Genomic DNA, 23133 nt, shown 5'->3' with positions numbered 1-23133 from the left:
GTAGTGGTTGAGTCCTTCTAGGATGAGGTCATGTGGAATAGACCCATAGGCGTTCGCGAGGTCTAACCAGACAACTGTTAGGTCGCCTTTTTTCTGCTTGGCCTCACGGATCAAATGGCTGATCATTGAGGTGTGCTCAAGACACCCCGAAAAGCCTGGAATACCGCCTTTCTGGATGGATGTGTTGATATAGCGGTTCTGCGTCATGTAAGAAGTCAGCCTTCTTGCGAGCACAGAAAAGAAAATCTTACATTCCACATCCAGGAGAGAAATTGTCCTAAACTGGGCAATTGTGGAAGAAACCTCTTCCTTTGGAATAAAGCATCCCTCTGCCAATTTCCAACTTGATGGAATAGTACCTTTGGCCCAGATCTTTCTCATGACCTTCCACGGCCTCTGAAGAAGCTTTGGCCATTTCTTATACACCTTATAAGGTATGCTGCTTGGGCCTGGGGCAGCTGATGCTTTAGCTTTCCGGATGATGTCCTGGATTTCCTGCCATGTAGGCTCCTTCACATTCAGCTCAATTGATGGTTTTTCCAGTCTACGCACAGCCCTATTGGTTCCTAGTCCCTGACCCCTCTGTGGGTCGCTGTGTGCCTCCCGCAGGAACTCCTCTACCTCTGGCTTCAAGCTGGATTGTATACCAGATTTTTGTTGGCGGAGAAGAGTCCTGGTGAAGCTGAATGGATCTCTCACAAACTGCACTCGCCTTTTCTCTTTCTTCCTTCTTTGCTGTCGCAGATGTTCCGCCCTCCGGAGTTTGCACAGCTTTTCCTGCAGCATACTGGTTAAGTCCTTGATACCTTCTTTTTCGGCCAGTGAGCTGGTTTTAAACCTCTTGTTGAGCGCCTTTAATTCGCCTCTCAAACGATGAATCTCTGTTTCCCTCCTATTTGGTTGCCGCGGTAACTCCCGCTGGCCTTTCCGCTCCATTGGGCCAAATCGTTCCTTAGCTAGATTGTACTGTGTACGCTGTGGCTGTGAGTGAGTCGATCTTTCTGTGTACTGGACCTGCTAAGACAACTTCCAGGATGCCGTCTAGATCATCAATGAACTGCATCCAGGCGACGTTGTCGGATGATCTAGGCCATTTGATCCTGTCTTTCCGCGACGAATGGATTGGGGTAGCCGAAGAGGAACTCACTCGGTCTGTTGTTCAGTGCTGAGGCAACTCAAGTGCGCAGAGATCTTCAGCACTGTGGGGTGCTTCCTGGCTGGAATTCTCCTTCGTCTCACCGGACACTAAGTCCACGCGCTGCACTTGGGTCACCGTTGATCCAGATCTAGACTTGTTCTGGTGTATCTTGAGCCCTCTGATGTTTTTGCAGACTTTCCCACAATGACACCTTACTTAAACTTAACTCTCAGTGATAATGTCACTGACAGCGCTGTGACACCAGAAACAGAGAACTTTGTCTTAGACAAGACACCTACCAAACCTGATGCCACTCCACAGGTCCAGAGGCACTATCCTGAAAGAAACAGAGTGTCATTCAAAAGACTGAGCCTTTAGAACCATGAAGTTAGCTGTGGACTGTTATTGTGAAAGCATGTTTATTTGGAATATGAGTCTATGGAAGGGAAATTTTTGTACATATACAGTTTTATGTCACATTAATCTAAAGGGGGAGGAAGTGTAATGTATGAATCTATTTTCTTAGATCCTTCCCTTGGCACTATGTATTGATCTGTTGTCTGCACATGTGCTGGTGTCTACTTAAGTGCATTGTCCTCTCTCTCTCTCTGTCTCCATCTCCCTCTCACTGCAATATGAATACACCAGTTAAAGCCATCTCCTGCACACTTGCTTTTATTTAATTGATATGTAGTTGTGCACAGACACAACACTTTCAATATTAATCAGCAACTGAATTCATGATGTTCTCATTGGGAAACCACAGTCAGTACAGATCAGTGATAATACGTCCTCCTCATTGACAGCACAGGGTCACTGCTTTACTCTCTCTTACGCTTGTTACTGTGTGGCTAGACAAAGCTCAAACACCATCTGCAATATTACAAATGATACCACAGTTGTTGGTTTAAATCTCAGATGCCAATGAGGAGGCAAACAGGAGTGAGACAGATCAGACTGGAGCTAGTGAAGAACACTAACACCATTGTTCTCTGTGCAAGACTCATTTAAGGGCATCATGATAGCATAGGGGCAAAATCGTAGTGGAGCAGTTAGCGCAATCAGCTGTAAGATTGGGTTTGATTCCAGCCACTGTCTGTAAGGAGTTTGTATATTCTCCTCATGAGGGTGTGTGTTTCTTCTTCCCACATTCCAAAGACATACGGTTAGCATTAGAGAGTTCTAGACACGCTATGTTGGCACCGGAAGCATGCTGACCGTTTGGGCTGCCCAGTACAATCCTCGCTTATTTGATTTGATGCAAACAATACATTTCACTGTATGTTTTGATGTATATGTGACAAATCAAGCTCATCTTTTTTTCTATCTTAGATCATTGCTGGAAGAATTAGTCCTAGTGTATCCAAAGCTTCCTTGTCATGAGACACTCTCAGCCTGAAGATATTTTCACTGTGCTGAATAAATGGGCCATTTTTAGACTGGAAGGAGGTATTAGTAGAGAATCAGATGGATCAGTTCTTAGCAGCAACTGGTCAAGATTTATATCATAAACCTAGAAGAAGGAACAGTATGTAAAGTCTCCAAATTTGCCAACGATACAAAAATAGATGGAAGGGCATTTTGTAATGAGGAAACTTTGATTCTGCAATAACATACAGATAGACTGAATGAGTGGGCAAAAGACTGGGAAATGGAATTTAATGCGGGGAAGTGTGAGGCTATGTACTTCAGAAAGAAGAGTCAAAAGGGAGATTATGTAAGCAGAGAGAGACTGCAGATGAGTAAGATTCAGAGGGATCTAGGTGCTCAGGTGCATGAAAAGCTAGCAGTCAGGGCCAATAAGTGGTTAAGAAAGCAAATGTTGACCCCATTGCAAAGATATTGGAATTTAAAAATAAGGAGGTTTTGTTGCAGTTGTATAGGATATTGGAGAGGCCTCACCTGATTCTCCTGTACTTCCTTCCTGATGGTAGCAGTGAGAAGAGATTACGTCCTGGGTGGTGGGGGTCCCTGATGATAGATGCTGCTTTCCTGTGAGTGTTTCATGTAGATGAAGTCATGGTGGGGAGAGCTTTACCCGTGATGGACTAAGATGTATTCACTACTTTTTATAGGGCATTGGTGTTCGCATACAGCCAGTGATGCAGCCAGTCAGTATACTCTCCACCACATATATATAGAAGTTTGTCAAACATTTAGATGTTGTGCCAAATCTTCACAAACTCCTAAGGAAGTAGAAGACTTCTTAAGGCAGCGAGAAGGTGGGAGTGGGTGACTGTCTCCCTGAAACTCCGATCTATTACTGTTATCTCTGATCTATTATTAAACTAGATAAAATATTACATTTGCATTGGTTGATATTTATATCTATTATATAGGTTATTTTTCTGGTTTATGATGAACACTGTACAGATATGAACAACTTTGGGAAGAGTTAAGTAGTTTTCCAGATTTCATCATTCATTCCATTTAATGTTCCTCTTCAATAGGAATGACAAGTTTTTGCTAGAACACATTCAAAGGAATTGGAAGATAGAATTCAGTTTAGGGAAGTGTTTGGTCATGCACTTTGGTAGGAGGAATAAAGGTGTAGACTATTTTCTAAATGGAGAGAAATTTTAGAAATTAGAGGTGCAAAGGGACATGGGAGTCCTAGTGCAGGATTCTCTGATTTTTTCTTACAGATTGAGTCAGTGCTACGGAGGGCATGTCCAAAGTTAGCATTCATTTCACAAGGATTATAATATAAAAACAAGGATGAAATACTGAGGCTTTAGAAGGCTCTAATGAGGCCTCACTTGGAGTATTGCGAGCAGTTTTGGGCCTCTTAACTAAGAAAAAAAATGTACTGCATTGGAGAGGGTCCAAAGGAGGTTCACTAGAATGATCCTTGGAATGAAAGGGTTAAGATATGAGGAATGTTTGATAGCCCTTGGCCCATACTCACTGGAGTTTAGAAGAATGAGTGGGGATCTCATTGAACCTACCAAATATTGAAAGGCTTAGATAGAGTGGACGAAAAGAAGATGTTTCCTGTTGTGTTGGAGTTTAGGACCAGAGGGCACAATCTTAGAATACAAGGACGTCCTTTCGAACAGAGATGTGGAGGAATTTCTTTAGCCAAAGGGTGGTGATTCTGTGGAATTCATTGCCACAGGGTATATTTCAAGCTGACTCACAACACGCTGGAGGAACTCAGCAGGTCGGGCAGCATCCGTGGAAATGGTCAGTCAATGTTTCGGGCCGGAACCCTTTGCTAGTACTGAAGAGGAAGGGGCAGAGGCCCTATTTTGTGTTTATATTTTAAGCTGAGTTTGATAGGTTCTTGATTTAGTCAGGACATAAAAGGTTACAGGAGGAGGCAGGAGAATGGGGTTGAGAGGGATGATAAATCAGCTATGATGGAATGGTGGAGCAGATTTAACGGGCTGTTGGGCCTAACTCTGCAGCTATCTCTTATGGTTTTCTGGTGAAGAATATACTGATTTGAACAGATTGTAGAAGAGTTGAGTATTCCAAAAGCACTATTATTTTCATCATTCCATTTACCATTCTACTTTAAGACTATTGCTTCATTGAGGGTGACAAGTTTTTTCCAGAACAAAGTTCAAAGGAGTAAGATTCACTTCCTTCATTCAATTGCGTGAAGTTTCTTATTCTGTTGAAAGGGGAAGATTCACAGCTGACTCCTTAGCTAATGTCCGCTGACATCTTCTAGTAGTCATCGTGGTTTGCAATCAACATCAGGGATCATGGCCATTTCCTCTCCCTACACCTCCAAATCCAAGCCTAGAATTTTAAGCATTCATTCCCCATTATGACTTTCCTGCATCTATTTAACCAATAAAGATCTGCAACTAACTTTGAAATCTAAGTCTCAAAGATTCAAAGAACAGTTATTATTAAAATATATATGCAGTATAAAACCCTGAATTTTGTCTTCCCCACAGACAGCCACAAAACAAAGAAAGCCATGGAACCAGTTCAAAGAAAACAGCAACCCCCTCCCCCACCACAAAGGCAAAAATAAACAATTCATGCATTGATCAGTAAGCCTAAAGAGTACTTACTCAGAGGTCCATATGGTTTATTAACAGGCTTTGACAGGTTGTTGGTCTCAGTCAGGCCAGCAACCAGTGCCACCAGGAGAGCTGCTATCTCACAGTGCTGGCAATCCTGGTTGGGTTCTGACCTTGGGTGCTATTTCAGTGGAGTTTTTACATTCTGCCCATGGCCATGTGGAGTTTCTTCCACATCCTAAAGTCATATGAGTTGGCAGGTTAATCCTGTTGATAGAATCTAGGGCCAGTTGATGAGAATGTTGAGAATGTGGAGAGAATAAAAATTAGGTTTAATGTAGTTTTAGTGTTAGTGGGTTCTTGATAGTCAGCACAGAGTCAATGGGCTGAAGGCCCTATTTCTATGCTGTATCTCTGTCTTATGAAATCCATACCCTTTGAATGGATCCTGAATATGTTCCAGAGACCTTTGTCAGACTTTGACACTGGTTGAGCCCCCAAATCATGCGTCCCAAAAACAAATTGTTATCACTCATATGGAGGGCGGGGGGTTGTTGGTGGTGGTGTGATTAACTGACTGAGGCACTAGGACACTGATAACATTTGCTACCCTCCCCTCTTTGTATCAGAGGTGAAGGTGTTCACGTTTTATAAGAATAAGAACCCAATAGCTGGGAATAAGTCAAACTGAAGTAATTCTACGATAGAATCATAGATAAAACACTACAGCACAAAACAGGCCCTTCAGTTTATCTAATCCATATTGAACTGTTATTCTGCCTTGTCCCATCAACCTGCACCTGAATCCTAGCCCTTTATCTATCTCTCATCCAAGCACTTATCCAAATAGCTCTTAAATGTTGAAATCCAACCTACATTCACCACTTCCACTGGCAGGTCTCACCACCCAATAAGTGAAGTTCCCCCTCATGTTCCCCTTAAGCATTTCACCTTTCACCTTTAACCCTCTAGTTCTTGTCTCACTCAACCTCAGTGAAAAAAACCTGCTTGAATTTACCCTGTCTACACCCCTCATAATTTTGTATACCTCTATCAAATCTCCCCTCATTCTCCTGCTCTCCAGGGAATAAAGTCCAAACCTACCATATTCAAACTTTCCCTAAGTCAGGTCCTCAGTTATAGGGAAAAGTGATGTTTGTGCCATGCAGATATTGCCATGGACTTCAATTTAATTTCAGCAGTTAAATTGCAGAAGTAGCCATTTTTCAAAGATCGGTGTTTGCTAAGCATTTGTGTGAGAGGGCTGTGTGCCTTTACAACAAGTTCCCACATAATGTGTGCCTTCAGCTTTGTGCATGACATCTCATGGGAATGATGAGTCAGGGAGCCTGAGTGATCATGTGTTCAAACTGTCAGTGGAGTTCTTTCTGATTTATTGGAAGGCAAGCCAAAGGCCTTCATGCTGATTGGCTGGATTTAATGAAAGTGAGAGCTAGATTGAATGCCAAGAGTTTCTGCAGAGCAGCTAGTGCAAACTATTCACAAAGAAAGTAAAAAACAACAGGAGAATTTAAAACTATCCCGGGCTTACATCAGGACACCGGGAGGGAATAAGGTTTGCTGATTTTTTGTAGCAAAGAAGTACAGGCCTGGCCTATAACACTCCAAACTGTTTTTGATCACAAGAATCTCCTCACAGGATATCCCATTGCTATTAGTTGATTGCTAAAGGGCTCAGTTATACAGTTATTGAAAATTAAGGTTAGACAACAATAGCAATTTTCCTTGACACAGTCCATTCTAACATCGTTAAAATGCTGAGATGATCTGTGGGGCTACATCAAAAAAATAATATCTGCCCTTGAATTGGAATAGAAGATCAACAGTTTGCCACCAAAATGTTAAGATGCATCTCAAAAAAGGAAAGTGTTTCAGGAAAGGAATTCTAGAGCTTTGGAGCTTAGCATCCAAAGGTAAAATGGTGAAATGACATTATGCCAAAACTGGAGGAGAGCAGGTGGTCTCACATTTCAGGTGCAGGAGGGAATGGTAATGCTTTGGGATGATAAGGATTGAAGGTCAGGAAGCAGAGTGGAAGAATGGGTGTCATAGCATTGTCTAGCATGGAAGCAAGTCCATGTTGGCAATCCAGAATCCATTTATATGAATCCGTTACAAGCTCACATTATTTTCTCCACAGTCTCATCAATTTTATTTTTGTTTGCATGGTTTGTCTTCTTTTGTGCATTGGTTGTTTGTCTGTCCTTGTTCGTGTGTGGTTTTCATGAATTCTATTGTATTTCTTTGTTTTCCTATAACCGTCTGTAAGAGAATGAATTTCAAGGCAGTTTATGGTGAAATGTGGGTGCGGGTATGGTTTTTGTCTCTACCAAAGGATGTGTAAGGTGCTCCTTCCCTCTGCTAGCCTGCAAGTCATCCTTGGACAAGGTGTAGCATCTGCTTAGCTCCACACCGCCCCCCCGCCAATCAAGGTCACATGAAACCATGGGAGCAGGTGGTGAATGGTTGTATGAGCAGCTAGTGCATATCACAAGTCCAGGCTATGCGACCACTGACTCCAGGCAGATAATCTCTGTAGAGTATTGATAACGGCTGTGGTTACCTGTCTTGTAAAGATACTGCCCAGAAGAAGGCAATGACAAACCACTTCCATAGAAAAATGGCTTTTCCAGTCAAGATGGTGCCAGTGAACAAGGCTACCTTGGATGACATCTTTCAGATAGTCCACAAAACTTTCATTCATTTCTTTTATGTCTTCTTTTTATTTATGTGTGTTTCTGGCCACAGACTGTTAGAGCTCATGATGTACAGTTTGAAGATCAATTGAGCGATTTGGTGATTGCTGTCTTTGAACAGCTTTCAGGAAGCAAGTGCCCTGAAGGCCTAGAAGTATAAAGATGGTGTGCAAACCCATGATCAACTCCATTTCTCACTGATCTTGCCAATTAAGGAAACGAGTTGCTGTCAGAGGATGACACCAAAGTTCTGGATCTGTGATTTATGGATTTATGTAGTTCACTTGGACTCTTTCAGTTTTAAGCTTTATATTCTGAATTTTTGCTCATTCTTTCTTGTTGGCATCCGTGTGATTTGTTTGTTTCTTTATGCAGGGGGAGGTGGAGTTTGGGGGTTTGCAGTTTAATGTTCTTGTTACCATTTGTGCGATTTAGTTTTTTGTTTGCTCATGGTGGAGGGGTTTGTATTGTTGCCGTTTGTACAATTTGTTTTTTTTTTGCATGTGGGGGGAGTTGAAGTTTTTTGTTTGAACAGCTTCTATGTTTCTCATTGTTTTGTGGCTGTCTGGAGGCGATGAATCTCAGAGTTGTATGCTGCAAACATACTTTGATAATAAATGTATATAGAACTTAGAATGGCACACGATAATCATAATATGGGGAGATGCAGTATACCTAATTGATAATAAACTTACTTCGATTTTGACTCTTTCCAGATTATACCACTCACCTAGGTACTGAGGGCAATTTGTAGTGGCAAATTAACCTTCCAAACCATATAGCTTTGGGCAATGGGAAAAATTCAGAACTCCACAGGTACAAACCAAGTTCGGGATTGAACCCAGATCACCAGATCTCTGAGATACTTTGATCCAGAAGGCAAAAGAGGCAGATGAACTCTGGATGACTACTAGCTTGTGTGCAGTAGACATCTAGGACAGTATTGGAAAACTTGTCTTGAAGTAGCAAAGGCTTGTAGACAATAAAGAAAATGTGTTCCTATGTACATAGCCAACTTCTTCTCTATATGTTACAAGAAACAATTGTACCAGGTCTGCAGATTAACTCAAGTTGCCACTGTGACAGAGTTGAGTGTCTGCCTCTGCCACACTGCTAATGCATGGTCAAATCACGCACTCTACTAACTCTCCCCGAGGTTTTTCCACCAGCTGATGCACTCAGGGCAATTTAAAGTGGCCAATTGAGCTTGAAAACTACAGTTCTGTGAGATGTAATTTAATGCAGACAAGTGTATGATGTTGAATTTTGGGAGGACAAACCAAGGTAGGACAGTGAAGGTGTGAACTTATGTTGAAGTTGTATAAGACATTGGTAAGGTCTAATTCGGAATATTTTGTAAAGATCTAGACACCTACTAACAGGAAAGATATTAATAAGATTGAAAGGAAACAGAAAATTTACAAGGATATTGCCAGTACTTGTTGACCTGAGTTATAAGGAAAAGCTGAATAGGTTAGAACTTTATTCTCTGGAGTAAAGGAGAACAAGGGGAGGTTTGATAAAAGGTATACAAAATTAGGAGGGGTCTGGATAGGGTAAATGCAAGCAATCTTTTTAATTGAGATTGCCTGAGAGCTAGAGGTTAAGGGTGAAACGTTTAATATTTAAGGGAAACATGAGGGGAAGTTCCATCACTCAGAGAGTTTGAGAGTGTGACCGAGTCAGTGAAAATAATGGATGCTGGTTCAATTTCAGCATTTAGGAGAAATTTGGATAGGTACATGAAGAGGGCTGTGGTCCAGGTGTGGGTCAATGGGACTAGGCAGGATAACACAAGAAAATCTGCAGATGCCAGAAATCCAGCAACACACAAAGAATGCTAGAGGAACTCAGAAGGCCAGGAAGCATCCATGGAAAATGGTAAACAGTCGATTGTTCATTCTCATGTTTTCTTCCAGTCCTGATGCACAGCCTCAGCCTGTAATGTCAACTGTTTGCTCTTTTTCATAGATGTTGCCTGGTCTGCTGAGTTCCTCCAGCATCCTGTGTGTGTTGTTAGGCAAAATAATAGTTTGGCAAAGTCTGGATGTGCTAAAGGGCCTGTGTCTGTGCTGTAGTGCTCTATGGCTCTACGTTGCTGGAAACTGGAGCACTGTGAGGAAAACCATGCAGTGGCAGGGTCAACACTCCACACTGACTGAGATTGGAAGTGAATCCAGATTTGCAGCACCAAGCTGCCCCTTCAATGGAAATCAAACAGGGCAGTTCCTACAGGGTAGAAGTATAATAATTCTGGCCTCAAGGTCTACTTTCATTGAATTCCAACTGGCTTTCTTTATTGTGTCTGACCCAACATTTAGTTTAATGTTTATGTACAATTTATTATTTTAGTGAATGCCAAAATATTTTCTCTCAGCCCCTCTCTCAAGGGTTAAAAAAGTCAATCATTTGCCAGAATTCCTTAGGTCATGACTCAGTTCTTCAACTTCTGGTAAATAGTTATAGTTGAAGTCAGAAGTTTACATACACCTCAGCCAAATACATTTAAATTCAGTTTTTCAAAATTCCTGACATTTAATCCGAGAAAACATTCCCTGTCTTAGGTCAGTTAGGATCACTACTTTATTTTAAGAATGTGAAATGTCAGAATAATAGTAGAGAGAATGATTTATTTCAGCTTTTATTTCTTTCATCACTTCCCAGTGGGTCAGAAGTTTACATACACTTTGTTAGTATTTGGTAGCATTGCCTTTAAATCGTTCAACTTGAGTCAAACGTTTTGGGTAGCCTTCCACAAACTTCTCACAGAAAATTACTGGAATTTTGTTCCATTTCTCCAGACAGAACTGGTGTAACTGAGTCAGGTTTGTAGGCCTCCTTGCTTGCACACGCTTTTTTCAGTTCTGACCACAAATTTTCTATCGGATTGAGGTCAGGGCTTTGTGATGACCACTCCAATACCTTGACTTTGTTGTCCTTAAGCAATTTTTCCACAACTTTGGAAGTATGCTTGAGGTCATTGTCCATTTGGAAGACCCATTTGCGACCGAGCTTTAACTTCCTGGCTGATGTCTTGAGATGTTGCTTCAATATATCCACTTAATTTTCCTTCCTCATAACGCCATCTATTTTGTGAAGTGCACCAATCCCTCCTGCAGTAAAGCACCCCCACAACATGATGCTGCCACCCCCATGCTTCACAGTTGGGATGGTGTTCTTTGGCTTGCATGCTTTTCCTCCAAACATAACGATGGCCATTATGGCCAAACAGTTCAATTTTTGTTTCATCAGACCAGAGGACATTTCTCTAAGAAGTAAGATCTTTGTCCCCATGTGCACGTGCAAGCTGTAGTCTGGCTTTTTTTATGGCGGTTTTGGAGCAGTGGCTTCTTCCTTGCTGAGCAGCCTTTCAGGTTATGTTGATATAGGACTCGTTTTACTGTGGACATAGATACTTGTCTACCTGTTTCCTCCAGCATCTTCACAAGGTCCTTTGCTGCTGTTCTGGGATTGATTTGCACTTTTCACGCCAAAGTATGTTCATGTCTAGGAGACAGAATGCGTCTCCTTCCTGAGCGGTATGACGGCTGCATGGTCCCATGGTGTTTATACTTGCGTACTATTGTTTGTACAGATGAACGTGGTACCTTCAGGCGTTTGGACATTTCTTCCAAAGATGAACCAGACTTGACATCGTTTTCTGACCTCAATCTGACAGAAAATTTGTGGGCAGAACTGAAAAAGCATGTGCTAGCTAGCAGGCCTACAAACCTGACTCAGTTACACCAGTTCTGTCTGGAGGAATAGAACAAAATTCCAGCAACTTACTGTGAGAAGTTTGTAGAAGGCTACCCTAAGCATTTGACCCAAGTTAAACAATTTAAAGGCAGTGCTACCAGATACTAACAAAGTGTATGTAAACTTCTGACCCACTGGGAAAGTGATGAAAGAAATAAAAGCTGAAATAAATCATTCTCTCTACTATTATTCTGACATTTCACATTCTTAAAATAAAGTAGTGATCCTAACTGACCTAAGATAGGGAATGTTTTCTAGGATTAAATGTCAGGAACTGTGAAAAACTGAGTTTAAATGTATTTGGCTAAGGTGTATGTAAACTTCTGACTTCAACTGTACAAAGGGGCTTTTAGCCAGTTTGAAGTTTGCTAATTCCACCTTTGAACTATGACGACAACTTTAGTGATCCTGCAAAATTTCGATTTACCACGGGAAATGAAGGTGCAGCTCATAAAAATGGCATTTCCTGTTGATCAGGGATCAGTATTAGATTCCTTTCATGGGAAGACACAAAGAACATCTTGAGAGTATGATCTACAACAAATTCCTGTCCCTGATTAAGGCTGCAGAGTACACAGATTTGAAATAAGTCTTATAGCTGAATGTATGGTACGATGTATGTTAATCAAACCTGATGACATTGTTATTATATCATTATAGTGAAAACATCCAGTTCATGTCCTCTCATTCCTACCTTCAGGGAGGAGGTATAGCAACATGGAGACCCTTACCCAACATTTTAGGAAAGGTTTCTATCCCTCTGTCATCAGATTTCTGAACTGAACACTACCTCACTTGCACTATTTATTTATTTTATATTTTTATGGTAAATTATTTTGTATCTTCCACAGTATCGCTGTCACAAGCAGCCAATTTTACAACATATATCAGTGATAATAAGATCAACACACAAGCAGCTGGAAGAACTCAACTAGTCAGGCAGCACCTATGGTGAGGAGCCAATGGTCAACGTTTCAGGGCCAGACCCCTTATCAGGACTAGACAGGAAGGGGGAAGAAGTCAGAATAAGAAGGTTGGAGTAAGGGAAGGAGTACAAGCTGGCAGGAGAGACCAAGTGAGGGGGTGGGTAGGTGTGGGAATGGGTTAAGAAAGCTTGTAATAAACCTGATATCAGTGGCAATAAACCTGATTCTGATATCTCTGGAACTATAACCCACCAAGAGCATCAGTGCTACGAGGTTTGAAGCCACATCCCAAGTTCAATGACCAGGCACAACCTAGGTCAGCTGATAAGTGTTAAAACCCAACTTAATTGTAAACTGATCCCAGAAAATCAACCTAGTCAGTGGCCTTGGTTTCTTTTGAGACAAGTAGCCTGTGTTCGCTTGCCACTTGTCTCATGGGAAACCAAGGCCATTGACCAGGCTGTCCTCACAACAGAAAACTTGTGGATGCTTGAGAAGTTGAAATTCTAAACATAGATTAAAGGCAGAAAGCAGATTTCAAGTCAGAACCAAGGCTGGGTAAGTTGTTCACATCATCTCTAACTAGAATCTATAATGCAGAAAGAGACTATTTGGTCCACTCTCCATGTCATGCTGAGCTTCCTACTCTAATCCGATTTCCAGCACTTCTACACAGTTTTCTATGCTTTGATGTTTCAAGTTCTTGTCTAGAAACTTCTTAAGTAGATGTTGTGTGACTCTCTGTGGCAGGTAGGGAATGAGGTAGGAACTCAGTCAGACCTGTCAGATGCTGCCTCATGCCTCCTGTGGCTCAGGCTCTATGCTGACCCTGGGCACTCTCTGCATGGAATTCGCATGTTCTCTCTAGCACTGCATGGGTTTCCTCTGGGTGTTCTGGTTTCTTCCCAAATCCCAAAGCTGTGAGGCTTGGTAGATGTATTGGCTGTGGTAAATGGTCCTTTAGTGTTGGTGACTGGTAGAATCTGGGGGAAGTTGAGGAAGAGTAGGGAAAATGTAGAAGATCAAAACAGTGTAAAGCTGGGTCCTCTGCGGCTGGCGTGGACTCAATCTTCCATTTCCAAAAGGAAAGTGAGGATCTAGGATACTAGTTACTCTTAATATTATTTTTCCAGAATTTTGGAGCAATTAAAACTATAACGAATAACCTTTTGAAGGAAACCAGGAGGAGATATATGAATCAGAAGGATCAGCTGACCCAATGCATTTCACAAATGACAGATCCTGTGCCACTGCAGAATTATTTTGTTGGCTTGGAAGTAAACTAAACAACAGTTTTGAGTAATTCAGCTTTTGGTTATTCTTAAATCAGGAATGTCATGCAGTCCAGAATATACAGTGAGTGGATTCCAATTAATTGGGACACAACAGGACCAATAAGCGGCTGCACTAATTAGTCAAAGTTCCATGGAAATAGTTAAAAAGGTATATAAAAAAAGACAAATTATTTGAGTCAGAAATTATGCATTTAATTGAAATACAGAACAAATTGGAACACTACCAAAACTACTACAGCACTATAAAACTGTGTATTAGTTCCTACAGCTATCAAGGGAGGAATTCATCCAGTGTATGCTACTATGTTTTTTTGACTGACTGTAAATGAACAAAATCAGCACAGACACCTAGTGCAGATAAGGGACTGACTTCATATAATGCTTTTGATGATTGCATCTTCCAAATCTTCATTTTTATTGTAACATTCAAGATGATTTCCAATGCCTTCAAATTATTCATAGTACCTATTTTGATGAAGAGGTGAAATCATTCTTGGCATCCCCAAGCCTGATTGCTTGAAACCATAATGAACAAAACAGTTCTGAATTGTCTTACTCGCCAACAATCAGTGACAAAAATCGCTGATTTTTGGACAAAAACACACACAATGGAAGCTATTTAAACACTATTTTCTCTAAGAATGGTGTAATGTTTAATGGCCATGCCAATGCATACAACTGGCACTAATTAGAAACAGTTTGGCAACAGTCTCATGCCCCAATTAAGTGGTATAGAGTCCCAAATAAATGAAGGAAGTCCTGGCTATTTGCTCAATGGGTTTTTGTTCTTTAAAAGTTGTCCCAAATATGCAGCTGCCCCGAATAACCAATGGCCCAATTAATGGGAATCCAGTGTATCTGCTTCATCTCTAATCAACGAAGAACTCAATCCAAACTGGACAGTGTTCAGAGACAATTCCTCCCCATTTCCAACCATCTGGTATCCAGGGACTGCTGAGACCTTGGCGGATCACTCCCCATCTTCCTGTGAAGAGAGGAAACAAAGAAATAAACTGCTTCAGTAATTTGAGAAGATTAACAAATTACACAGCTACCATATTCGAGGCTCTACACTGTCAGATTCATGGCATCAATTATCTTAATTCAACTGGTCACCTTGAATCAAAGGTTTCAGACTCAACAGCATAATGTGTTAACGTTCTGGAGCAGATGGCATGAAAATGGTCTATGTGTTATTTTTTACATGCCTAAAGAGAAACATATCATTGCACCTTTCCATTTATTCCTTGGAGAGTGATGTGAAGTGGAAGTGTTGCACAAGCTGATTAATGCTCCAAGACACAGGTGCAACAGATGGAGACAAACTGGATCACAAAGACCACATCACTGGTGTTTTTACAGAACCCTTAGCCAGACATGACAAGGTTTCAGAGCAGAATGTTCCATCAAACAGCTTCCTTTAAAGGTATCAGCATCCGATTTAAACAATATAAGAGGGATGGAAAGTGGAACTTTGAGCAGGACAGTAGCCAGCAAGAGCAAGTTTAGTAACCAGGGCAGCTAGGGGCACAGTGAAGGCAATGACAATATTCTCAGTTAAAATTAATTTAATTCAATACAATACACGAGGTTGAACCTGAGAATTGGAATGATTTTGCTACAACAATAATATGGCTGAGAGAAAGGAATGACTGACAGCTCAATATTGTAGAATACAGATGCTTCAGGCATGACAGAGGTACAGGTAAATGAGGAAGATGTTTTGCCTTTTTGATAAGGGAGGACATAAAAGCAGTTTTGAAATAGTGAATGACGAGGATTGGGCAGGTCCACAGGTTAAGTTACTAAACTAAACCAGGTCTAGTTTTTGGGGATCTAGCAGGGGCTGGGTGTTTGAAAGGAGAGCAATGAAAAGCAGGTGAAAGGTTTTAAGAATGTGAAGGGTAAACGTGGCAAGTTTAGGGAATCATAGATGATAAGAGATACATTGGATTTAAGAGTAAGGGGATCCTGTGATTCTATAAAAAGTTTAAGAATACATTTATGAGGTAAATATTGAGGGCAAAGAGGATGTATGGGATAGATCTGGACAGGTGGGGTTAAAGAAGATCCCAAGGGATTTTATAGCAATATTAAGAGTAAAATGATCACTAGGGAGGGAGTAGGTCCCTATAGAGCTCTCCAGGGCTGGACCAAAGGTATTGCCAGGGCTAGAGTTTGAGTTATAGGGAGAAGTTGGCCAGGCTATGTCTTTATTTCTTGGAATGTAGGAGAATGAGAGTTGACCTTACAGAAATGGTTAAAATTATGAGAGATATAGATAAGGTAAATCGTCAGTCTTTTCCCAAGGTAGGGGAGTCCAAGACTAGGGGAAGATTTAGAGTGAGACAGATTTGAAAGGGAGCTGAGGGGCAGAGGGTAGTGAATATGTGGAATGAGTTGCCAGAGGAAGTGGTTGAGCCAGGCACAACAGCATCATTTAAGAAGAACTTGGAGATACTGGGCTCAGTGGGAACTGGGCTAAACACGTGAAGTTGGGACTAGAAGGGTGGGCACCGTGGACTGACTAGGCTGAAGGGCTTGTATCTGTGCAGGATTGGTTTATGACTCTGTGCTGAGGTGCTGTACAGATAGTGAAGATCATAATAGGGAACTGCTGTGAAGACTTCTCCCTTAACTCTGATTATTTCTAAGTCAAGTAAAAGGGTGATCAACCCTTCAAATAGATTCAGAGACTTTTCCAACCCACATAAAGGAGAAGGACCACTCATAACTACTGGGCAGGTGTCACATTGATGTTAACCTGGAATTCAGAGCTGAAAGTCTGGTCACAGGGTTCCGCTCAACTGGAACCCTGCACCTTGTGACTCAGAGGTGAGATTCTACTGCACTACTAAAGTCCTGTTCCAGAGTGATAATGAGAATGAATACTAGGCGTTTTGTATCTTCAGGTTTTGGTGAGAAATGGTTGATGAGGAAGGGACTAGAATTCGTGTTTCTCATCAATAACTGGATGAGAGTAGCCTTCAGTGAGTGAAGAACTTCCTAATAATCTCACTGACTGACCTTCATTGTACAATAAATTGTTTGATACAGACACTTTTAAAAATAAAATTCTGTTCTCGAGTCTTTCTTTGTTCTCTGTGCTCTGGCTCAAGGGTCCATAACATATTGGTGATGCTGCCTTTGTTGTTGATGTTGCTATTCAGCCCATCTACAGCTATGGCAACTGATTCTTCAAATAGCAAAGTCAGGTACAAGCAGGAAATCACATCCTCTCCATGTTCTACTGTTGGATTCTGTGGTGACACCAGTGGAACAAACCAACACACACACACACACACACACACACACACAGCCCTGAGGTCCCAACGCTCTTCTCACCTGCGCCCTCAGTCACACACCTGTGGTGGCTGTGAAACATTGTCAATCCAATTCACTACATTGGGGTCACCAAGCTTCATTTAGAGAGGAGAAGCTATGTTCTTCAATTGAAGTTATTAATCTTCAATCATTAGGCTCTTGAACCAGCATGGATAATTTCACTCACCTCAAATCTGAACTGATTCTACAACCCATGGACTCACCTTCAAGGACTCTAGAAGTCAAATTTTCAGTATTTATTTATCCATTTATCTTTTATTTGCAGTTTGTTTTCTTTCACACATTGGTTGTTGGTCAATCTTTGTTTGTGTGTAGTTTTTCATTGGTTCTATTATACTCTGTTTTACTGTGAACGCCACCTGGAGAATGAATCTCCAGGTAGTATATGGTGACATGCTGTACGTACTTACGTACTTCGATAGTAAACTTACTTTGAACTTTAAAGGTATGTCCAACAATATGGTTTCAGGAATTTTACACTTTTAATTAACCTCCTGTGATTTAAGTTTCTTAAAGTTTGTTTTTTATTGCTTAACTTCATTTGAACAGTTTTAAATGTTTCTGATTCTCAGAGATTTGAAAGAAGTTCAAAGGAAGTTAATAAACAATGTCAGGATTTTCCATCTGAAGTCTAGTCATGGTGGGGTTGCCTCCACCTCAAGTGGCCTCAATACTCAAGCCTCGAGCTCCATTGGAAGCAGAGCTGTGGATGGCTGTGGGCAACTGTCAACAGGTGGTGTGGTAAATGTAGGCAGTGGGCAGGGCAGGATCAAGCACCACCCAGTGCAATGTTCCCTCTAATTTGTAATGACCAGTGTGCATAAACATCTTGTGCTGTGTAATTTTATTGCCCAGTGACAATAACATATGCACACTGAACAATTTCTTCAATAAAAACAGTATAAATAAGCCAGTTCTAAAATCTGCAGACAAATCTCTATGTTGTCAACACGTCTGCATCAGAAACTGGAAGAAGAAATGTGATTGTGTACAATCATGAAATATACTTAACATGCCAACGATGTAGAGGGTGACAACTTCCTGTGCACAGTTTAAATTCCCTCATGTGCTGGTAGCACATGTGGACACCTTAAAGGGAACATTGGTCCATTGCAATATTTGTCATTGATGGGAAGTGGGTACCTGTGTAGGCAGTCTGGGCTAGATGGTTCCACCAGATATTGTCCTGGGAGACATCACCATTCTTGTTCTTGCTGCTGATGTTGGTGAAGGTGTCATTGGCTACACAGTGGTGAAAGTTGAGGTCTCTTAGTAGGTTGAATTCTGTGGCATCGGGCTGCAAACCAAAGTGCCCCAGAATGATGAGCTGCTTCTGTTCTGGAAGACAGAAGAGAATATTGTTCACTTAGATAATGGAACTCAATAAGGAGAACTGATCTAAGCCTCACTTTAATGAAACCTCAAAATGACCTTCAAAGTTCTTTGATTGATATCGTAGCTCTGGCTGGACAACATTTTGGAAATTATGACATTTGCTGATCAGGCTCCAGAACCAGCGTGGATAACTTCATTTACTTCAAACTCTGAACTGACTCCACAACCTACAGACTCGCTTTCAAGGACTTGGAAATGACTGTGGACTTCAGGAAGGTGCAGGCAAAACACGACACCCCCTCCACCACATGGCTGCTCCATAGGGAGAGTTAAGTGCACTGTTCCTGGGAGTTCACATCACGGATTACCTTACCTGGTTCCTTAATATCACCTCCCTGAGCAAGGCATAACAGCGCCTCCACTTCCTAAGAAGATTCAGGCAAGCAATGCTTCCCCGCACCTCCCCTCCTACCACCCATCTTAACTACGTTTTATAGAAGTACCACTGAGATCATCCTGACAAGTTGCATCTCCATCTGGTATGGGAACAGTCGAGCATTGGACTAGAAGTCCCTACAAAGGACTGTGAGAACAGCTGAGAGGATCATAGAGATCTCTCTACCATCCTTCGGGGAGACTTATCAGGAGTGGTGCATACGCAGGGCCCTTAGTATTATTAAGGATCCTACCCATCCATCCAGAATCTTCTTTGTCTTTCTGCCATCAGGCAGGAGACTACGATGCATAAAAACAAGAATGGTCAGGATGAGAAGCAGTTTCTTCCCCCAGGCCATTAGGCTTCTGAACTCCTGACTGCATTGTATTTGAAGTGTCACTGGTTAATCTGTTCCATAATTTACAGTATTTAATATTAATGTTATTTATGTGTGATTCATTTGTAGATTCCATCTTCACCTTCATAAGTATGGAGTGTTATGTGTACTACTGTTCTTTACACCCTGGTTTGGAGAAACGTTGTCTCTTTTCTATATGCATTAAATAGTTATTATCATGGTCCGGTCCGTGAAGTCTGCATTCCAGTTCACGGTTGGATCCATCGACCCTTATTCCAGGTTTTCTGGTCTTCCCTTGTCCTGTTGTGTGCCTTAATTGAGGCACATGATTTCTCATTTTGGGCTGGCTACGTAAACAGCTCTTGGGTTCAGCTTCAGTTGCTGGACTGTTCCCTCCCCTTCTCCTTCCTTCGAAGCCCTGCCTGCAGCCTTGTCTGCAAACTTGCCTGCATCCTTGCCCATAACGCCATCAAGTTCAACTGCTGGAGAAGACCAGGGCCTTGCTGTGTCAAGATGAGGAACAGTCTGTCGTTGTTTGGAATTCTCTTTGTGTCCTTGCCTTCGCTAGGTAGATCTAGCCGTTTGCCACTACCTTGAGTTGGGAACTGTCTCTGTGCCCACGCTTTCGCTAGGTATGTCCGGCCGTTTGCGGCTACCTTTGTGCCCTCACCTCCACTGGGTAGGTCTGGCCGTTTGCCGCTACCTTGAGTTGAGATCTGTCTCTCAGTGTTCTGTGTATGAGTCCTAGTCCTACGTCCTGCTCCCTAGGAGGAGTCCTGACTCTGTGTAGAGCCCCGGCCCCAAGCCCTGTTCCCAAGGAGGGGTCCTGGCTCTGTGTTCCATGTTCCTGTTCTCCCTCGACCAAGGCAAGGCTTTGTGTTGTTGTCCTGTCCATGTGCCTCGCCCAGCCCAGGAGTACCTCTCCCAGCCCAGTGCTGGGGTTCCCTCGTCCTGTCCAGGAGTCTCACGTCCAGTCCTGTTTCCACTCCTTGTCCTGTTGCCATGTCTTGTCCTCAGGGTCCAGGCCCCTATCCAGTCTCTGGCTCAGAGTCCTTGTCCAGGTTCCAAGTTCCTAGTTCCTCGTCCAGGTTCTGCTTTCCTAGTCTAGTCCTAGCCCAGTCCCTGTATCCTAGCCTCATCCAGGGCCTGTGTCTTGTCCAGCGTTGTTTCTTCCTCACTTCCCTTGCTTGCTTGACAAATCTAGTCCTGTTCCTACTACTTCAGTGTCTGTGTCTTGCATTTGGGTCTGCTACCAGCACCCCCCTTATGACAGTTATATACATTATATGCACGTATATAGTTAAATGACAATAAACTTGACTTGACTTACAATTTGTGTGCTCAGTATTATTTATTTTTTATTTGAACCATTTGCTTCTTTTGCTCATTGGTTGTGTATCAGTCTTTGGTATGTATAGTTTTTCATAAATCTATTGTATTTCTTTATTTTTTGCAAGAAAATAAATCCCAATGTGGTATGTGGGATATCTGTCTCCCTCTCCCTCTCCCTCTCATCGAACTGTTGGGTGAACAGTAATTTTTGTTGGACTGCAGATCATGATCTCCCTTTGGAGGCTTTGCAATTGCTTGCTTGGTGGGTGCTGAGCACTGGTGCTCTCTTCAGGAATAAGTGGGAACAGAGGAGGGTTGATGCTTTGCTGCTGGTGCATGATAGGGGGAAGCAGGAGGCTTTGGGCTTCTTACATTTTTTCTGTCATTCATTCTTTGGGGGTTTTCTTCTGTTTCGTGGATGTCTGTGAAGAGTAAGAATTTCAGATTGTATATTGTACAATTGAGCCATTGAACCATTGTAATCCTGTGTGCTGGCCCATTCCGAGAATTAGGCTTGATGTTATCACTGGCACCCAGAAGGAACACACTGCCAGAGAGAGTGGTGGAAGCAGAGTCACTGGTAGCATCGGAGTTGTGCTGAGATGAGAAGATGAGCACTTGAATCACCTGGGTATAGAAGGCTACAGACCAGGTGCAGGAAGACAGGAGTACCACGGACAGTTACCCACAGGTTGGTATAGATGTGGTGGGCCGTATGGACCATCTCCATGCACACGACTCTATGACTATGGATCCCTACGAATCAGTACAATGGTAGGGGTCAGTGGACTCCAAAACCTGCATTCCTCCACTGAGAGCTGAAGGTGGCAGAGATCCTCACGGTGATCACCGTACATTAGTCGATAATTACAAAGTTTTATGGATGTTTCTCTTCTCCACCTTTGTGGTTCTGTGGCCATTTGTCAGCTCCCTTACCCCTTGAGTTCAAAAGCCGCAAAGTAATTCTGCAGCTCTATAACACCCTGGTGAGAGCACACTTGGAATATTGTGTTCAGTTCTGATCACCTCATTATAGGAAGGATGTTTTTAAGTTGAAAGTAAATCTGTTATCAAAGTACCATATACAACCTTGAAATAGATTTTCCTGTGGGCATTCATGGTAAATAAAAGAAACACAATAGAATCAGTGGAAGTCCACACCTGATCTACTTACTTTAGAGAGGATGCAGAGGAGATTTACCAGGATGCTTTCTGGATTAGACAGCACATCTTGTGAGGATAGGTTGACCGCGCTAGGGCTCTTCTCTCTAGAGCAAAGGTAACTTGATAGAGGTGTAGAAAATGATGAAAGTTCAAAGTACGTTTATTACCAAAGTTGTGGCTGCCTGGTTTCTTACAGGCAGCCACTAAAGAAGAAACCCAAAAGAACCCACTCAAAAAGACTGACAAACACCCCATGTGCAGAGGGAGAAAAAAACTTAAGTATTGCAACATTAAAAGTAAGGAAATAGCATTTAGAATGAAAGCGAGTCCTCAGACACAGGGCCTGGAGCAGCTGAAGCAGGCCACAGCCTCAGCCCTAGTGCAGCGAAGAGTGGAGTAAATGTTTTGGAGCAGCAAGCAGAACCAGCTCAATCCTCACCTCCGGTCCTAATATCTGGCCTTTTCAATCCATTTAACCTGACGTTTAAATCATCCAAACATCAGGATATTCCTCGCTCTAAGACCCGGGCCCTGTCGCATCGATATACTCTGGGTCTGGACCCCGTTGCCAAGTAATGGCCCGTTTCTACCATTGGGCAGGAGGTACAGGAGCCTTAGGTCCCACACCACCAGGTTCAGGAACAATTACTAAGTTAATACCCTTCAACATCAGGCTCCTGAGCCGGCGTGGATAACTTTACTCACCTCAACTCTGAACTGATTCCACAACCTACGGAATCACTTTCAACGATTCTACACCTCATGTTCTCAGTATTATTTATTTGTTGTTTTTTATTTGCACATTTTTTCTTTATTTGCATACTGGTTGTTTGTCAGTCTTTGTTTATGTATAACTCTTCATAAATTTAATGGTATTTTAAAAAAATTTTCCTGTCAACTTCCAGTATGACGGTGGACAGAGTGAGCTCTCCAGGGCCAATCAAAGGTGGTTTTGTCTTTTTTAAATGCCTCTTTATGATCACAAGTCCCTGCTGAACATTAAGAATTTCAAGTATTGCAGTTCTACTCCAACAAGTTGCTTGTTAGCAGGGGAGCTGGATGAACTGGACTTAGTGCAGACTATGTTAATGCCTGCTACAGAATGGCCTCAGAGTGGCGAAGGTGGTTTGCAGTCAAACAGCGAGTGATTGTCTTGGACATATTTCTTGTGATCGCAAAACCCTGTTGGATATTGGTAACGTAGGACACTGCAAGCCCTGCTTACTGGTTTATTGGTGAGACAGATGGCAGGGAGCTGCATGGCATTAGTTGTAGCATGGACAAGGCCTTGTGCTTTGGTGTTATCTGTTGCAGCCAACAAGGACTACTTCAGGCAACACACATCAAA

General features: G+C 42.2%; 1 protein-coding gene across 5 annotated transcripts in view; it reads right to left on the bottom strand.

The window, feature by feature from the left end:
• Positions 1 to 13992: 13992 nt before the first annotated feature.
• Positions 13993 to 23133, bottom strand: part of LOC134356079 (endonuclease/exonuclease/phosphatase family domain-containing protein 1-like) — a 68859-nt gene continuing 59718 nt past the window's right edge. For 3 of the 5 annotated variants that reach the window (XM_063066642.1, XM_063066640.1, XM_063066643.1), the window contains 2 exons: positions 18304 to 18498; positions 13993 to 14800 (listed from right to left, as the gene is read on the bottom strand). In XM_063066642.1, the coding sequence (XP_062922712.1) occupies positions 14685 to 14800; positions 18304 to 18498 (311 nt within the window). In that variant the 3' untranslated portion in view covers positions 13993 to 14684. The other 2 variants (XM_063066645.1, XM_063066644.1) reach the window with 2 other exon arrangements.

Source organism: Mobula hypostoma, chromosome 14 (assembly GCF_963921235.1).
Source record: "Mobula hypostoma chromosome 14, sMobHyp1.1, whole genome shotgun sequence".
Taxonomy (NCBI): domain Eukaryota; kingdom Metazoa; phylum Chordata; class Chondrichthyes; order Myliobatiformes; family Myliobatidae; genus Mobula; species Mobula hypostoma.
The sequence above is the reverse complement of the archived record's forward strand: the minus strand, read 5'-3'. Positions and strand labels throughout refer to the sequence as shown.